Below are 18,969 nucleotides of genomic sequence, written 5' to 3' on the forward strand. Positions count from 1 at the left end.
CACTGAAATAGAATATTGTCATCATTCAATGACTGCTGGAAAATAAGGTAAACATGGTATAACTAAATTTTTGTTTATGAAAACATTCAGAAACATTTTTCACAAAAGAGGTTTATATCCTAGAGCTCTTTTTAAACCAAGTTAAAAACAAATTTTAACTTTATTCTTTGGTTATTAATTATACCTAATAAATGAGTCACTGATACCAATTCACAATAAATTTATTTTACATAAACGAAAAAGCTTGCCATTAATGAAAAATCCAGTAGAAAACAGTTCTTCTGCTTTAACTTGGGGCTCAAAAAGTAGAAGCTATGTATTAGTGAAACCTCAGTAGAAAGAGAATTTTGTAACAAAACATTCTTGGCATGAAAGCTCTAACATAACTTTTGTAATGAAATATTCACCATGCGATTTTATTGGCAGAAAGGCCAGTTTCTGATGGCTGGTATTTTCTTTTCTGTTTTTTAAGACATTAACATGAAACATACTTAAACCTGCTTTATTAAGAGTTAACTGTATATAAATATGGTATCTTTCAACAGTCCACCTATTTAATTGAGCAGTTCTAAGTAGGTAATTGGCACCCTGCCCTTCTGGTTTCCCCTTTCACCCATTAACCAGTCTGAATCCATTCCAACGACACTGAAAACAGTGATTACCTACAAAATAAAACATTTCCAGTTATTAACTATATTAATAAATACACAGAAAACTAATCAGATTTAATTTAAGTTGTAAATTATTCACTATAAACATTTAAATATTATCATAAACAAACGTATCACATTATAAACATTATCATCAATGTGAAAGATAAAGGGTTTTATTAGAGGCAGTTTTAGAAATCTATTTAGCAGTTAAAAGCTTTAAATATTTCTGTCATGTTCTATTTTGTTAAAAAATAGTAGTTAAAAATTTATAATATGTTAATACAATCATCTGGAATCTATAAAAACATTCATAATAAACTATTTCTAAATAAGTAATGATGAATTTGCATTTTGTTATACTGGAAGGTTAAGTCAAACTATGACACAGTTTTCTTTTTATATCCACATTACTCACCTCATCTGCCAGAAGTGATAATTCAGTACTGTTTGCAGCATCATAATCATAGAGAACCCTGGCCTTCCGGCTGCCACTGCACTCTTTCAGGTCAGTGAGGTTGGAAGGAGAGGTGATTACTAGGCTACTTGTTGAAGTCAAGGCAGAGGAACCAATCACATTTGATGAAGCAGATGGTATCGGTGCCACAGAAGTCTGGTTGTTGTTAGAATGATAATTGGATGGAAAACTGTTGAAAAGAAAATCTCCAATTATGTATACAGGGCCAAAGTTTCTGCATATCACCACTTGGTGGCAGTATTTACCTTCTACCAACCTCCACAGGCTCAAGATTTAAAAGATGTTAATATTTTAATGATAAAGGGTGCTATCTAGATTACCCCTCTTGGGTCAATTACATTAGAGAAAATGCAGGTTATTTTTAAATATAAAATCCTTGAAAGTCTGTTTCAAAGTCATCTTTACAAGTATAAACTTTAAAAGGTTTTAAAAAAATATCTATTTTTCTCCAGAAAAATGATTCATAATACTTCAATTTTCTACTGTATGTTTTATTAACCTTTTCCTTCATGAATTTTTAAATTCAAAAACCAATGAAAAACTTACTTAAATGTAAGATACTTCCACAGATTAAAGTTTTCAAGCTAATTCTTTGAGAAATATTTGACCAACAACTTTTTTCATAAAATAGATTTTCACATTTTCCTGTTTATTCAAATATTTACTGAGTATCTCCTTGTCCAGAATCACTAGAACAAGCTGAGATATAAAGATGAAACAATACCATTCTTTTGTGGATTGTAGACAGGTGAAGGGATAGATATTCAAATAATATGTTATGACTGATAACATAATGAACACTCAACGGAAGAATAGGGCGGATATCACAAATTCTTGTTTTAGGGGAAAAATAAAAGTTTTATTAGAAATTAGTGAAATCTTTTTATTAATGTGCTTACAAATACTTTAAAGATAATTATAATTTTCAGTTTATTTTACGCTTACTGTTTCTCCATAATACTAAATAGAAAAAAAAGTAACATGACTGGCCAATAATCATTCTAATCCAACCACTTCTAAGGTTGAAAACAATCCTATTAAAATTCATTGTTTTTGTTCAGTTGCTAAGTTGTGTCCGACTCTTTGGGACCTCCGTGAACTGCCTGCAGCATGCGCTTCCCTGTCCTTCACTATCTCCCTGAAAGTGAGAGTGAAGTCGCTCAGTTGTGTCCAACTCTTTGCAACCCCATGGACTGTAGCCTACCAGACTCCTCGTTCCATGAGATTTTCCAGGCAAGAATACTAGAGTGGGTTGCCATTTCCTTCTCTTTAGGATTAGTCTGGTTTGATCTCCTTGCTGTCCAAGGAACTCTAAAGCGTCTTTTCCAACACCACAGTTTAAAAGCATCAACTCTTCAGTGCTCAGCCTTCTTTATAGTCCAGCTCTCACATCCATACATGACTATTAGAAACAGCATAGCTTTGACTATAAGGACCACTGTCAGCAAAGTGATGTCTCTGCTTTTTAATACACTGTCTAGGTTTGTTATAGCTTTTCTTCCAAGGAGCAAGCATCTTTTAATTTCGTGGCTGCAATCACCATCCACATTGATTTTGGAGCCCAAGAATATGAAATCTGACACAGTTTCTACTTTTTCCTCATCTATTTACCATGAAGTGATATGACCAGGTGCCATGATCTTCACTTTTTGAAAGCTGAGTTGTAAGCCAGCTTTTTCACTCTCCTCTTTTACTTTAATCAAGAGGCTTTTTAGTTTCTCTTTACTTTCTGCCATTAAAGTGGTATCACTAGTTAAAATATAAAATGCTTCATCAGTAAAGGTAGGTGAAATTAATCTCTTCATAAAATACAATTTCCTTCTTTATGACTCCTGTGCCATCTAGAAATCAGTCAGCAAAATCCTTTCTCCTTAACCTCTTCTCTAAACCTTCCTTTTACCTCCTGATGATGTGTTTATCTCCCACACTCCATGTATCATTGAGCCTAGAGGTGGAAGCTATAGGAGTTGTATGCTCATTTCCATTCCTATATTCTTCTGTCATCAAGATTACTCCTACCAAATTTTTGAATTTCATGTTATTCAACTATCAACTATCTCTTGTTGCAATCATCTACAGGTGCCTTATTTTTTTTCATCTTTATCTCTAAATTTTAGTTTCTGGCTCACTGCCAGTATATCTTAATTCTTGGTGATTCTAAGAATTATTTGAACAATTCTTAGATTGTTCAAATAATTGTTAATCTAATTATTTGAACACTTTGGCCTATCAGATCCATGGGCTCTTCTCTCCTAGTTTCTGTGCCTGACCCTAATTCAGCCATCCATTACCAATGTCTCATCTAGACTTTATCAATTCCAAAAACTATAACCCTTATAATAATAATATTTTCCAACATTCCATTCTCTGACCATCATCTTTTCCCTAGTACTCTCATTTCAACAAGCCTATCTCAGATTCCAAGCTGGAATCAAGATTGCTGGGAGAAATATCAATAACCTCAGATATTTAAATGACACCACCCTTATGGCAGAAAGTAAAGAAGAACTAAAGAGCCTCTTGATGAAAGTGAAAGTGGAGAGTGAAAAAGTTGGCTTAAATGTCAACATTCAGAAAACTAAGATCATGGCATCTGGTCCCATCACTTCATGGCAAAAAGATGGGGAAACAGTGGAAACAGTGGCTGACTTTATTTTTGGGGGCTCCAAAATCACTGCAGATGGTGACTGCAACCATGAAATTAAAAGATGCTTACTCCTTGGAAGGAAAGTTATGACCAACCTAGACAGCATATTAAAAAGCAGAGACACTACTTTGTCAACAAAGGTCCATCTAGTCAAGGCTATGGTTTTTCTAGTAGTCACGTATGGATGTGAGAGTTGGACTATAAAGAAAGCTGAGTGTCAAAGAATTGGTGCTTCTGAACCGTGGTGTTGGAGAAGACTCTTGAGAGTCCCTTGGACTGCAAGGAGATCCAACCAGTCCATCCTAAAGGAGATCAGTCCTGGGTGTTCACTGGAAGGACTGATGTTGAAACTGAAACTCCCAATACTTTGGCCACCTGATGCGATGAGCTGACTCATTTGAAAAGACACTGATGCTGGGAAAGATTGAAGGCGAGAGGAGAAGGGAACAACAGAGAATAGATGGTTGGATGGCATCACTGACTTGATGGACATGAGTTTGGTAAACTCCGGGAGTTGGTGATGGACAGGGAGGCCTGGTGTGCTGCAGTCCATGGGGTTGCAAAGAGTCGGACACGACTGAGCAACTGAACTGAACTGATCTCGGATCTATAGTCCTACCATCTATTATCCTACCAGCATGCCATTTGTGTCCAAGGTAAATTATCAGAATCACCCCCCCCTTGCATATACCTTCAAATCCTATGTCTTTTACTTCATACTACTCATTTGGTAAAGATCTCCCTAATTATCTATTCAGTATCCATGTATCTATGACATGAAAAAATACAAAATCATAGTCTCACACTCAGCGAGTTCAGTAGGAACAAGTGGGTTCACAATGCTGCCTGGCAACTACACTACATTTCTCTAAAATCTATCCACTTAACATTCTCCTGATGACTTTTCATGCCCCTTTATCCATCTGTAAAATTTCAGCAATTCTCCCTTAACCTTTATAATCAGCTGATGAATTGCTTCCTTTTATCTTAAGAGGAGAAAAAAACAATCAGGAAACTTCCATGCTTTTGGTCATCTTTCCTCCTACTACAGATGAGCTATATCTATGCCCCTAAAATTATTTTAAGGTAAATTTTTCTACCTGTGTATAACATGGCCTCTCAAGGATATCACACTACCAATTCTTCCCTTTCTTTTCAATATAGTATTTTCTCCATTTAGTGTATCATTCTTATCAGATTATAATCATGCTTTTATTTCTCCTATCTTAAAAAAACAAGACAAAAATGGGCTAGACTCTACTTTCTCCTCTGGCTAGTGCTTCACTTCTCTATTCCTCTTTACAGTAAAACTACTTGAAAGACTTATCTAAACTTACTGCCAACAGTTTCTCTCCTTCCATTGGCAAACAAGCTTTTGCCCACACTGTTCCATTAAAGCTACTAGTCAAGGTCAGCAATGATTTCAATGTTTTAAATACAAAGGTCTACTAACAGCCCTCTTTTCACTTGAACTATCTACAGATCACAGTGAAACACTCCTCTAGCCTTTTACAGCTTAATCCAAGGCCACACATGTGGTTTCTGCACATGCACTTCTGTCCATGGAGATTCTCCAGGCAAGAATACTGGAGTGGATTGCCATGCCCTCCTCCAGAGGATCTTCCCAACCCAGGGACTGAACCCAGATCTCCCACATTGCAGGCAGATTCTTTACCATCTGAGCCACCAGGGAAGCCCATGAGTAATGAAGTAGGTAACATATCCCTTCTCTAGGGGATGTTTTTGACCCAGGAATCAAACTGGGGTCACCTGCATTGCAGGTGTATTCTTTACCAGCACGCTACCAAGGAAGCCCCTCTATGTACTCCCTTGGTAATTTCATCTAGTCTCATAGATTTAAATATCCTTGATATACTGACAAATGTCTAATTTATCTAATTCACTCCCCACCAATATCCAGGCTTGCATATCCTAAAACTGATTATCTCCACTTGAGTGTTTCATTTCTCAAACTTAACATGTCTAAAATTGGGCTCCTGATATACCTGATGTGCCTTCCCCACACCCAACCTGCTCCTCCTGGGGTATTCCCCATTTTAATGAACCAAAACTCTAATTCTTTCAGGTGCTCAGGCCAACACCGGCAGTAATTCTTGACACCTCTAGGTCTCATATATAGAACATTTATCAGCAAACCCTTGCTGTCTTTACCTTTAAAAACGCACCCAGGGTTTGAGCACTTCTACCATATCTATCTCAATCTCCCATCCAAGCTTCCATCATCTCCTGATTGGATTATTGACCAAGTTACCGCAATAGGCTCTCAAAAGGTCTGTCAGCTCACACTCTTACCCTCTAACATTCTCAACAAGGCAGCAAGAATGATCTTGTTAAAAGCTAAAATCAAATCATGTTCCTCTTCAGCTCAAAATCCTCCAGACTTTATCTCCAAGTAAAGGTCAAAGTCCACAAAGAGTGTTTTCCAAAGCCTATATATCCTAGCTCCCTGTTTCCTTGATTAATCTTCAGCTAAGCTCTCTCTTTTGTTACCTGAACATACAGCCATGTTCCTGCTTCTGAGTTTTTGTACCTCCTCTCCTGGAGGTATAAATAATAATAATAATAATAATAATAATAATAATAATAATAATAATAAAGCCCGTGTGCTTTATTTTCTCACATCTTTCAAATCTGTCTTCCCTGACTATGTAAATTTCTACTTCCCTGATGTATTTTTCTCCAGTGCATTTATCACCTTCTAATATACTATGTAATTGATAAAACATATTGATTTTCTACTCCCCTCTACCCCTAAATAGAATGTAGGTTCCATGAAGGCAGGAATATGATCTATTTTGTTTATATGCTATCCTTGATGTCTAGAATAGTGCTTTTAAAAATTAAAAGCAAATGTTTCTCTGATGGGTAAAAGAGTTCTAATGATAAAAAGAACTAATTTCTAATTCAAGTTTCACTCTGAAGTTAAGAACACATTTCTGAGCATCCCTTCCTCAGTGAATGAAGCCTATATATACATTTTTGGAGGGGGAAAAAAAAAAAATAAGCTCTCTCAACACAGATGTGTTTGTATATCCAGACAGGATTTTTTAAATGTTTAACCACAGAATTTTACTTTTAAACTTACCAGTATAATTAACTTTTGTTTAGCCACTGAGTTCTACTGATGTTAATTTTGGGGAATCAATGTAAAAAGAAAAACAACAAAACACCAAACAGAAAAACCCCGAAAGACCATCTTCACCTGCTAAGAACTTTTATTACTAAATTAAAACAAAACTCTAGACCTCCTGCCACTGTAGCACAATACGTAAACTTTCCCACTATTAAAAATAAATTTACTAATCTTATAACCAGTTCTTCTGATTCCTCATCTGTATGTGGATAATAATAGTACCTATCTCAGAGCATCAATGACTAGATTTTGTCTGAATGGCTGAGTTCCAAGCATCTGAATGGCTTTAAGGAGAATGCAAGGATGAATGATTTTAACAGCAACCCCTATGCTGCACTGCTAGAACATCAGGACAATATGAACAGGAGGTACTAGGCTCCGTGGGCTTAAAATTGGTTTTGTGGAAGTGACTAAGTTTGTTCTATGCCTAGTTTTGAAGGATTAATATGCAGAAAGGAAAACCAAAGTGATGAGGGTTTTTAATTTTTTCTCCTTATTCCTTGAAATAAATTCTCTTGGTATTCCTCTTTCAAATGTTACATATGACTCCCCTGCTTTCATGGTTCCTCATTATATAAATCTCAAACTCATGAAATAACACTGCTTCATTATTCTAGCCTCATCTCAGTTCAGGTCAGCTCAGTTGCTCAGTCGTGTCCAACTCTGTGACCCCATGGACTGCAGTGTGCCAGGCTTCCCTGTCCATTACCAACGCCAGGAGTTTACTCAAGCGTATGTCCATCAAGTTGGTGATGCCATCCAACCATCTCATCCACTGTCGTCCCCTTCCCCTCCTGCTTTCAATCTTTCCCAGCATCAGGGTCTTTTCAAATGAGTCAGTTCTTTGCAACAGGTGGCCAAAGTATGGGAGTTTCAGCTTCAGCATCAGTCCTTCTAATGAATATTCAGGGATGATCTCCTTTAGGATGGACTGATTGGATCTCCTTTCAGTCCAAGGGACTCTCAAGAGACTTCTCCAATACCACAGTTCAAAAGCATCAATTCTTAGCTGTTCAGCTTTCTTTATAGTCCAACTCTCACATCCATACATGACTAGTGGAAAAACCATTGCTTTGACTAGACAGACTTTTGTTGGCAAAGTAATGTCTCTGCTTTTTAATATGCTGTCTAGGTTGGTTATAGCTTTTCTTCCAAGGAGGAAGTGTCTTTTAATTTCATGGCTGCAGTCACCAGTATCATCTTTTAGGATTTGAAATAGCTCAACTGGAATTCCATCACCTCCACTAGCTTTCCTCGTAGTGATGCTTCCTAAGGCCCACTTGACTTCACATTCTAGGATGCCTGGCTCTAGGTGAGTGATCACACCATCATGGTTATCTGGGTCATTAAGATCTTTTTTCTGTAGCTCTTCTGTGTATTCTTGCCACCTCTTCTTAATATCTCCTGCTTCTGTTAGGTCCATACCATTTCTGTCCTTTATCGAACACACCTTTGCATGAAATGTTTCCTTGGTACCTCTAATTTTCTTGAAGAGATGTCTAGTCTTTACAATTCTACCGTTTTCCTCTATTTCTTTGCACTGATCACGGAGGAAGGCTTTCTTACTTCTCCTTGCTTTTCTCTGGAACTCTGCATTCAAATGGGTATATCTTTCCTTTTCTTTTTGCTTCTCTTCTTTTCATAGCTATTTGTAAGGCCTCTTCAGGCGGCCATTTGGCTTTTTCACATTTTTTTCTTGGGGATGGTCTTGATCCCTGTCTCCTGTACAATGTCACGAACCTCCGTCCATAGTTCATCAGGCTGTCTATCAGATCTAATCCCTTGAGTCTATTTCTCACTTCCACTGTATAATCAGAAGGGATTTGATTTAGGTCATACCTGAATGATCTAGTGGTTTTCCTACTTTTTTCAATTTAAGTCTGAATTTGGCAAAAAGGAGTTCACGATCTGAACCACAGTCAGCTCCCAGTCTTGTTTTTGCTGACTGTATAGAGCTTCTCCATCTTCGGCGGCAAAGAATATAATCAATCTTATTTCAATATTGACCATCTGGTGTTGTCCGTGTAGAGAGTCATCTTTGTGTTGTTGGAAGAGGGTACTTGCTATGACCAGTGCATTCTCTTGGCAAAAGTCTTGTCAGCCTTTGCCCTGCTTCATTTTGTACCCCAAGGCCAAATTTGTCTGCTACTCTTGGAATCTTTTTTTTTTTTTAAGTAAATGATCTCAAACTTTTATTGTCTTCATAATAAAACAAAATATGAAGCTCAAAATTGGATCACTTGGCCCTTTCTCTTCTTATTGCCTCCCAACTCAAAATGTTTGCATCTCTTAATAGCCAGCATTCTCTTCAATCTTACAGTTGGGCTCAACACATTCAAGCCTCAGTACAATCTTCTCTGTAGTTTTAGCCTTTTTCTGGAAAATCAGCTTAGTCTGCCCACCACAGCCACTCTGCTTCCTGTCATAACGCTGCTTTCCCTGGGCATATAAAGAATCCCTGCCTTTCTTGTACTGTGTCACTTTGCAGGGCTGGTGCTTCCCACACTTCTTACAGAAAGTCCGGCGGGTTTCTGGCACGTTCACCATGTTTGCAAGAGGGATAGCAGTACAAAAAGCCTCCTGGAATCTCTTAACTTCCTACTTTTGCATTTATTTCAGTCCCCTATAATGAAAAGGACACCTTTTTTGGGTGTTAGTTCTAGAAGGTTTTGTGGTCTTCATAGAACCATCCAACTTCAGCTTCTTCAGCATTACTGGTTGGGGCATAGACTCGGATTACTGTGATACTGAATGGTTTGCCTTGGAAACGAACAGAGACCATTCTGTCGTTTTTCAGATTGCATCCAAGTACTGCATTTTGGACTCTTGTTGACTATGAGGGCTACTCCATTTCTTCTAAGGATTTTTTTTACTCACAGTAGTGGATATAATGGTCATCTCAGTTCAATCACCCATTCCAGTCCATTTTAGTTCACAAATTCCTAAAATGTCGGTGTTCACTCTTGCCAGCTTCTGTCTGACCACGTCTAATTTACCTTAATTCATGGACCTAACATTCCAGGTTCCTGTGTGATACTGTTCTTTACAGCATCAGTCTTTACTTCCATCACCAGTCATATCCACAACTGGGTGGTGTTTTTGGTTTGGCTCCTTCTCCTCATTCTTTCTGGAGTTATTTCTCTGTTCTCCAGTAGCATAGTGGGCACCTACTGACCTGGGGAGTTCATCTTTCATGTCCTATCTTTTTGCCTCTTCACACTGTTCATGGGGTTCTCAAGGCAAGAATACTGAAGTGGTTTGCCATTTCCTTCTCCAGTGGACCATGTTTTGTCAGCCTCATCTACTAACCCATTTTTTTTTTAAGGCTTCTTGATTTTTTTTATTACTAAAAAAAAGCTTCATTTTTAAATTTAACTTTCTGACTGTGCTTTCAACACTTTCACAACGATTTCCTAGTCAATAGGGACAGTGTGCTTGATTCTGTCATGGACACATATAACACACATGGAACCACCATAAGCCCAGCTGATATATTCCTTCATTTTAGACAACCTGATAAGAACTTTAGGTCACAGCGAATTCCTCGAAGTTGGCCCGGGCATATTCCACATGTAGATTCTGCTGCTTTCCCAACCTTCTTAGTATAAACAATTCTATTACCAGGGATTTGGGACAGCCTGGTTTTGTTAGAGGTGTACTGTAGGACAGCCTACAATGGTTATGTCAAATGCTAGCCCATTCTCAGTGCCTCTCAATACTGCCCCTGGAAGAGCACCTATCCCATTGTTAACTTGAACACTGTGATCCAACCAGAACGAACTACTGTCAGTTCCCCAAGCCTGCCACACTCTTTCCTCTGGCTCTTTCACATACATATTTGCCCTTGGCCTACAATATTCTTCCCTGCCCTTTTCTTCACCTAGATTATTCCTACTAAAATACTTTTATCTGTGAATCTTTGCTAGACTCACTTGAGCCACAGTTAGATGTCCCTTACAGTAATCTGAACTTCTCTATCTTTCCACTTATCACATGGCATGTCCACCTATGGCCTGTATACTTCTACTTAGACTTTGTTTGTTTTGAGAGCAGAGACGACGTCTGTCCTGAATACCATTTTATTTTCGTGTCACCTTATAATGTGAGTTCCATAAACATAAGCAATTTCGCCTGTTTTGTTTGCTGATATAATCCTAGAGTACAGAACAGTGCTTGGATATGACAGGTGTTCCATAAATGTTTAATAAATGATTGGGCTATGTGCTTTACATATGTGCTATAAAGAATACCACCACACTGAATTATATCAATGGGTGTGAAGTCTTACAGAACACTCTAAAATTTTTTCTTTTTAAATGGTGAACAAGTAATGAAATATAAATTAGTTTATCTCTAAGGGCAACTAAAAATCAATAATTTTATTTTCCTCAACTACCTCCAAAGGTATACAAGAGAAAAGTGAACTTCAAATGCTTTTAAGCTCTCTTTACATAGCAATAAAAAGGTATTCCTCTTAAATTATCTTCTCATCCCTGTTAACATTCTTCTGTGCCAAAAGAGTTCAAAATGTTTTTATTTCAGAAGTATGATAAACATTTCCCTTAAAAAAAATCTGATTTTAAGTAAGCTAATAAAAGCCTTTAATTCTATTTTTACTTCTATTATTAGTTCAAATGAAAAAAATCCAAATTTCCTCTCTTATCAGGAGTTTCATGTATGAAAAGGAAATTACCACCTTCCCAGTTGTTTCTGAAGGTCTAACATGTATTGGTAACACTGTGCGTAGTACGTCATCTGGGCTTCTACAAAGTCATTCAGACAGCGAAGGTGATGGGCCTGTAAAGGAAAGTTACAGTCACTTCTGAGCTCTATAATCTACTTAAAGTGGCAAATGCTAAGGGGAGACAGAGTACAACAATGTACTCAGGGTGAATCATCAGTATCTAGCATTTTACTACAATATGTAATAACAAACTGTTTAGCCAAAAAAACATAAAACAAAAAACAAATGGATTTGATGATGGTGAGAAAACTAGGTGATAAGGTGTAAAAAAATTTTAAAATATTTCTTCATATATCTTGAAAAATGCTACAATTTAAATAAATGACTGAAAAGGAAGTTCAGTTTCTACTCCAAGAATTTCCCTAAGACTATCAAAGCCTTTTGTTCCAAATCAATTTCCAAGGAATGAACACTCACGTGTGTACTGCTGATTCCCTCCAGCAGAAGTCTGGTAATCTCTGCCTGACGATCAAATTCACTTTGAGTTATTCTTAATTCCTGTTCAGACTTAAATTGTAACACAGTTTTAGAATCTCATTAGAAGGCTTAGTCCATGCTATGCACACTCATTTAGACAGTAAAAATCCCCCAAACAAACCCCAAAGTCTGGAAATTCCCTGATTCTACTTTGTAGCTAAACTGGTCCCTGGTTTCTAGACCTTATTTCTTCTATATTACTTAATCTAGATAGAACTGATTCCTTATTGGTACTTAACTCAAAAGAATCAATGTCAAAAGTTAATGACAAAAACATAAAAGCCTAGGAAAACTATGGGACAGTCAATATATTTTCAAACATTTTCTAGTATAAACTTTGGTAAATTGTAATGTTTTATGAAACCTTAAGATTACCAGGTAACATGTATAAAATATTTCAAAAAATTCTGTTACTACTATAGTTACTTTACTTTGAAGCTAAGTACAGGTTTCATTCTCAAATGAAAAAACTTCAAGATGAAGTGAGGATTTTAACTTCTTTTGTTTAGTTATCAAGCATATACTTGATTCCAGGGACATAGTTCTAAGGTTCCTTCAAAAGATTCTTTGTCCTACATAAATGTCTTCTACAGTTTTCTTTCCAAACTTTGCATAAAATATGTTTTAAGTAGAAATATTATCTATAAGATATACTAGGATTTTTTTTGCAAGTTATGAGTGACCTTTAATCAATAGTGTGCTAGTAACTGGCTCTTTACTGGTCGGGGCGGGGCGGTGGTGGGTGAAGCCGGGGGAGGGAGGGGAGATTCTCTAATGTGCTGACTTTCAGTGGTATAAATACTTCCACTACAGCTAATATCAAGCTACCAAGATGAAGTAAATGACCTCAGAGCTGGAGAGAGATGTATACAACAGCGTACCATTACCAGCTTTAACTATCTGATACAGGTTTAGTGCTGGGACAAAACAAGTCACTTAAAAAAATAAAATCTAAAAATAGTAAGTACTGGTAAAAAAAAATATCCTCACAAATCTTTAGTCAGAGTTGGTCGGTAATGAGAATGAAGAGGAAAAAATAAAATCTTACAGATCACTCAAAATAGCTTATTCCCCATGGGGAATTAGCATTGGTGATAATATCATTATAATATTTTCTACTACGTCTCCAGGATAAATTGCTTACTCCCCCAACAAAATAATTACAGTATTTCTAAGACTGTAGTAAGTATTAAAAACACGGTGCGAACTTTCCCGTTCACACCCTCTCCTTTACCCTCTGTGGTGGCAATACTTAACCCAGTGAAGCAGTCAACAATGAAGCAGCTCCAAGAGATAGCAGTTGCTGTAATCATTCTTATCCCGCTGCCAAAAGACATGGCAGAGAGGACTAAGACTTGACCACTAGAGGAGACTTACGGAAATAAGCTTGAATTACTCAGTAAGTTGAGTTAAAATTAAATTTACTTGACCAAAACCAGAATACATGGTACTTTGATAACAGGGCTGAAGTAATAAGTTTCCAGTATGTAGCAGAAAAATGTCACAGGAGAATAAAAAAAGTCAATGTTCTTCCTAAAAGAAGTGTTAAGGAAAACCAATTACTTCAGTGTTACATTTGCACCATTTACTTTTCTACTTGGTCCAGAGGTTTTGACAGATAGAGCCAAGGCACTTCAGAAATAAATGAGGCTTATTCCACATAGGTTTGACTGTGAAAATACAATCTAACAGCCTTTAGTAGAAATGGCAGGAAAGTCTACTAAATGGTAATGCTTCTGTACAAGGTGTAAGTAAGCTAGGTAGCAGGTTAAAAGTGACTAGGAAGCTTGAGTCTGAAATGGAAATGTTTTAAAGCTACAAACACTGAATAAAAAGATCTTAGGAAGGATAAAGAATCAGTCTCCTATGTTTTAACAAAATTTAATTATTTGTGAATAAAGCACCACATTATAAAGCCTAGGAAGTCATTCTTCTGTACAATCTAGACTTTATATTTTAGAAAAGGTAAATGACAGGAAGGAAACAAATCGTGTTTCTTGAACAAGTTGCAGTGTATGTTTGGGGTAGCTGCAAACAGTCTAACGTCTCAAACCATCTCTACTTCTGACACATGTAATTGATTATAATAATAAGAGAGGCTGACGTAACTGATATTAGGTTCAGCACAAATAATTTATTTAGGAAGAAAATAATCCATATTAGAAAGAGACAGAAATAGGGTTTACAGAAAGACAATGAGTTGAGAGTTTTTATTCTGTCCTCCAGAGGATCTCATTCTCCAACTTAATTTTATAATTAGGATAGAGTTCTAGGGAAAAGACCTTCTACTGCTTAGAATTACTGTTACTGGACTAACTGATCTAAAGCATAGCTTGGGTTAGAGAAGCAAGAAGAGTTCTTTTAGGATGTAAATTGGAAATAGGGCAAGAATGTGCTGGTTTGTTATATCAGGACTGGGTTACTTATTTTAAGCCAGAAATTCTGGTCAAGCTTCTAAGGCTATGAAGATTTGCTACGATTTGCTATGAAATCTTGGTCAGTGTTATCTACTTTTCCTAGGGGCTTAAACCTTAATATATTCCAGGAATATGAAGTTTTAAAGTTACACATTTTTAAATTATAAAAATGACAGAAGTGAGAATATTTTTCAAAATCCATTTTGATGTTATTTTAAACTTTTTAAACATATACAAGCATAATAATGTAAATACTTGTTTCATGAGTTTCTTGATATCATATCAACCATTTCCCAAATTTGTAGAGACTGCAAGATCAAATCTGCAAAAATGTTTTGATGTACCTGTATGTTAACCAAAGTGGAAGAGACCCTTTCTTGACCAAACTACTTTCTCTTCCATGTTATTCTGTCCTCTTTTCATGCTAGAGGTTCAGGAAGAGATCAGAGGCCAGGGTGTAACCATAACTAAGCTGATGAATGGATTCCATGAAAGGGAGTTGAGGGCATGGGCGTTAGAAGAATTTCACATTGGATTTCCAAGTCATGCTCCACAACCTATCCCTGAAACAAGACTGCACAGTCAACAATCCTATAAAATCAGAAAATAAGTTTAAGTTTTTAAAACTATTTAATAGTCAGGGGCCCAATTAACACCTGGGCTCTATCCCCAGGACTGTCCTCATCTCAAGGTCAGATTCTAAATATGAGAAGTAAATGAAAAATGCTTCTGAAGACTCGAATTGCACTTGAAATAAATCTGCACTAGTCATAATTTTATTTCTTAAACTTGCTTATTTGCTTTCCTAACCAAGAGAAGATTAGAAATGGTAGCAGAAGTAGAGAGACGGGCAGTAATGGTGATATGGACAGTGTCTAAAAGTGACTGTCTGACAATGAGGGAGGAGACAACATACTTTAAAAACAAAGAATCCAACTGTTGCACAGTACATAAAGCATGTTCGTAATAATAAGCCTAACTGTAAGCAAAGTTAAATATATGCTATCCTGTATTTAATTTTTTATAAATATTTTCAACTCGAAAGACAGAAAAATTAGCATAGGAGCTAGAGAAAACAAGCTTCAGTTACCTTGAAAATTCGTTTGTGTGACATGATACACTCACTTCTCTGAAGATACATAGTGTTAACTATAATTCACATAATTATCATATGAATAAACCAAGTATTTAAGAACTGTCTTCTGGTAAGGCACTGTAAGGATTACGCTTAATATAACAGATACCTGATATTTATCAGAGTGTACACAAACAACATCTCTGAAGCACTGTTCTACCACTCTGTGGAACTACTACTAGCCAAACAGATCTGAGCTTTTCATAATAATTTTCAGATTTTATAAGACATACTAACAAAGACTGTGACTTGCCCCATAGTTGTTGCCCAACATAGATTTACTGAATGAATGACATTTAAATTCTTGTTTCATAATTCTGTAGTTTAATAATTTACTTACTTTTGTCACTTCCTCTGCCCAAATCTAGCCAGCATTAAAAATTAGAGAAAAATATACAGCATGAAAGAAAGTTGGAATTTAACATTTTCTACAGCTTAGTATAGAAAAATGTAAATATTTTAATTCACATGGCATACTTTTTCCAGAGTCACATTAACAGATTAAACAGTAATAGTTAAATCAATAAAGCTTAATATACTGTGAAAGTATGCCTTCATATGTATTAATAGTACTGATGTTTGAGTCTTATACTATTTCTAAATTAATAACAGGTTTCCAAAACTGGGATATTTAACGCCTTTCAGTTCCAGTATTCTCATCAGTAAAATGAGACGTTTAGAGTATATGATTTCTAATTTCTCATTTAGGTTCAAAATTCTACAATTTTAGGAAGTTAAAATAAAGCAAGGATAAATGGACACAAAATGTTGATAGAGCCATGAGGGGAGGCAAAATAAACTTGAGAAATGATGAACTTAAAGTTACCAGAGTTAAACACATCTTATAAGTAGATGACATAAGTAGTAAAACAAATGCCTAATAAATGAAACAAAGTCTTAATAACTGTTTAGCATGATTTAAAATGACATATATACTAAACTAACAATGAGTGAAACAGTCTCATACTTCTCATTTACCTACATATAAATAGGACAATGGAAATAAATGAATGCATTCTCTTGCTATCTAAGGAAAGCCCTAATTTAGCCAGGGCTTCAATAATTGCAGTAGTTTAAAAAACAAATGCATTTTACATATTCTGAATAATAATCTTTTCTATTACATGTTTTTTCCCCTCCTTTTAGTACAGTGCTAATGAAATAAAAATAGTCAACTGATTAAACAAATAAAAACTGCCAATTATTTACTACTTAACAGTGGATTCCATCTACTTCTATGGCAGTAATACACCCAGGAATATTATGACAAACACTGTACCTATAAATCTTTTCTGGCTAACATTTATGAGTTTTGGGACAATGTTTAGATTTTACTAATTTCTATCTTGCTAAAAAATTAAATATGCTTAACACCTCAAAAATTTCCTCAAATCAAGCTCAATAAAATATATAGGATACTACAGAATAATTCTCATTACTAATTCAAAGCTATCACTATTCAGCAACTCTCCTAAGTGAATTAACACATAGCTCAGTGGTAGAGAATCTTCCTGCAGTGCAGGAGCTGCAGGAGACATGCGTTTGATCCCGGGGTCAGAAAGAGCCCCTGGAGGAGGAAATGGCAACCCACCACTCTGGTATTCTTGCCTGGAGAATCCCATGGATAGCAGGCTACAGTCCATGGAGTCACAGAGAGTTAGACACGACTGAAGTGACTGAGCTTGCTTGCACAGTCCTCAACACTACAGAAATACCTAAACTACTAGGGTTTGTCTTGGCCTGGAATTACAAAGAAGACATTAATTCTATGTTGAGTTTGGGTGAAAATTAAAGTAAACATTGAAGGTACTGTGAAGCAAAGTAAATTTGTATACCTTATACTTTTCTCTAAGTTAAGTAAATTTTGTTAATTTTGTCAATTAATATCTTTGAATAACTATGTCAACATAAAAAATTAACATCTTTTATTGTGTATAATAGGCAATATATATTTATGTATAAATTCAGACTCTAAGATCTGAATTTGGTGGAGCTGAATTTGTCAACTAGAACACATAATTTTTGTTCTTCAAGTTCCAGTATTACTTCAGCTAGCATTCTCTGTATTTTTTGTTAGACTAATGAATGCATAGCTTCAACTACTTTAGACTTTTACATGTAGATAATAGCAAGAGAAGGCACTTTATTCAAGATGTAGAAAACACAGTAGGCCAACAAACCTTCAGCCATTTTACATGCAGGAGGTTGAGCATGTAAGAGAAATTTACCATAATGTTATCTCCTTCAAGGCGTGCTGAGTTTAGTTGCTTAAGTGCATAGGTAAGAGACAAAGAACACATTATACCAATGAACAAAGTGAAACAAAGTTACTTCTGCACAACACACAAACAAGTATTAAGAGATGATAAAATGGCCTTCTACTTAAAAAGAAATCCAACTAAGTAAATTTTGTTTTGTCAATTAATATCTTTTAGTATCTATGTCAAGTAACATAAATTAACATCTTTTATTGTGTAATAAAAGGTACTATATATTTATGTATAAATTCAGACTCTAAAATCTGAATTTGGTATAGCTGGATTTGGCAATTAGAACACATACTTTCATATTATGATAGCTATTCAATTTTTTTCAAAAGATTCAAGTTTTCAAAGATAAACATGGTTGATGCTTGATTTTAAATTGGAATTATTTGGGGAAGATGCATTACTTTAATAACTGCCACAATCACCTAAATTTTTATCGAATTTTCACCTATGCAAGTCCTTCTGCCTACCCACAATTTCCCTATTCAAAGATCATTTCTATTTTATTAGTGTATGATGCCTTCAACCACGTTCTCTTTCAATCAGCCTCAGCCAGGTCTTGGCATACCCTGAAGAAATATGAAAGGCAAGTCAATCCTTATATTTTTAATAGACTTTAAATTCTAATATGTATACATTAAAGTTAGGATTATATGATGGTTCTATAAATTCACTTGGTTTTTACATTAAAGGCACATACTGCTGTGGAATTGATGCTTTTCAACTGTGGCGTTGGAGAAGACTCTTGAGAGTCCCTTAGACTTCAAGCAGATCAAACCAGTCAATCCTAAAGGAAATCAGCCCTGAATGTTCATGGGAAGGACTGATGCTGAAGCTGAAGCTTCACTACTTTGGTCACCTGATGTGAAGAACTGATTCACTGGAAAAGACCCTGATGCTGGGTAAGATTGAAGGAGGGAGGAGAAGGGGATGACAGAGGATGAGATGGTTGGATGGCATCACAGACTTGATGGTCATGAGTTCGAGCAAGCTCCGGGAG

The 18,969-nt window shown here is 36.0% G+C and overlaps 1 protein-coding gene and 1 pseudogene across 4 annotated transcripts in view; both read right to left on the minus strand.

Moving 5' to 3' along the window:
* Window positions 1-203: 203 nt before the first annotated feature.
* SH3GLB1 (SH3 domain containing GRB2 like, endophilin B1) overlaps window positions 204-18,969 on the minus strand; it is a 38,387-nt gene continuing 19,621 nt past the window's right edge. The window contains exons 6-11 of one of the 4 annotated variants that reach the window (XM_020877255.2): window positions 17,931-17,969; window positions 16,043-16,066; window positions 12,091-12,180; window positions 11,626-11,726; window positions 1,069-1,297; window positions 204-662 (exon numbers count right to left, since the gene is read on the minus strand). In XM_020877255.2, coding sequence (XP_020732914.1) covers window positions 555-662; window positions 1,069-1,297; window positions 11,626-11,726; window positions 12,091-12,180; window positions 16,043-16,066; window positions 17,931-17,969 — 591 coding nt within the window. In that variant the 3' untranslated portion in view covers window positions 204-554. Of the gene's footprint in view, window positions 663-1,068; window positions 1,298-11,625; window positions 11,727-12,090; window positions 12,181-16,042; window positions 16,067-17,882; window positions 17,970-18,969 lie in introns of all 4 variants that reach the window. The other 3 variants (XM_020877253.2, XM_020877256.2, XM_020877257.2) reach the window with 3 other exon arrangements.
* Window positions 4,942-11,618, minus strand: LOC139035201 (large ribosomal subunit protein eL42-like; annotated as a pseudogene).

The sequence above is a fragment of the Odocoileus virginianus genome, chromosome 5 (genome assembly GCF_023699985.2).
Source record: "Odocoileus virginianus isolate 20LAN1187 ecotype Illinois chromosome 5, Ovbor_1.2, whole genome shotgun sequence".
Lineage (NCBI taxonomy): Eukaryota > Metazoa > Chordata > Mammalia > Artiodactyla > Cervidae > Odocoileus > Odocoileus virginianus.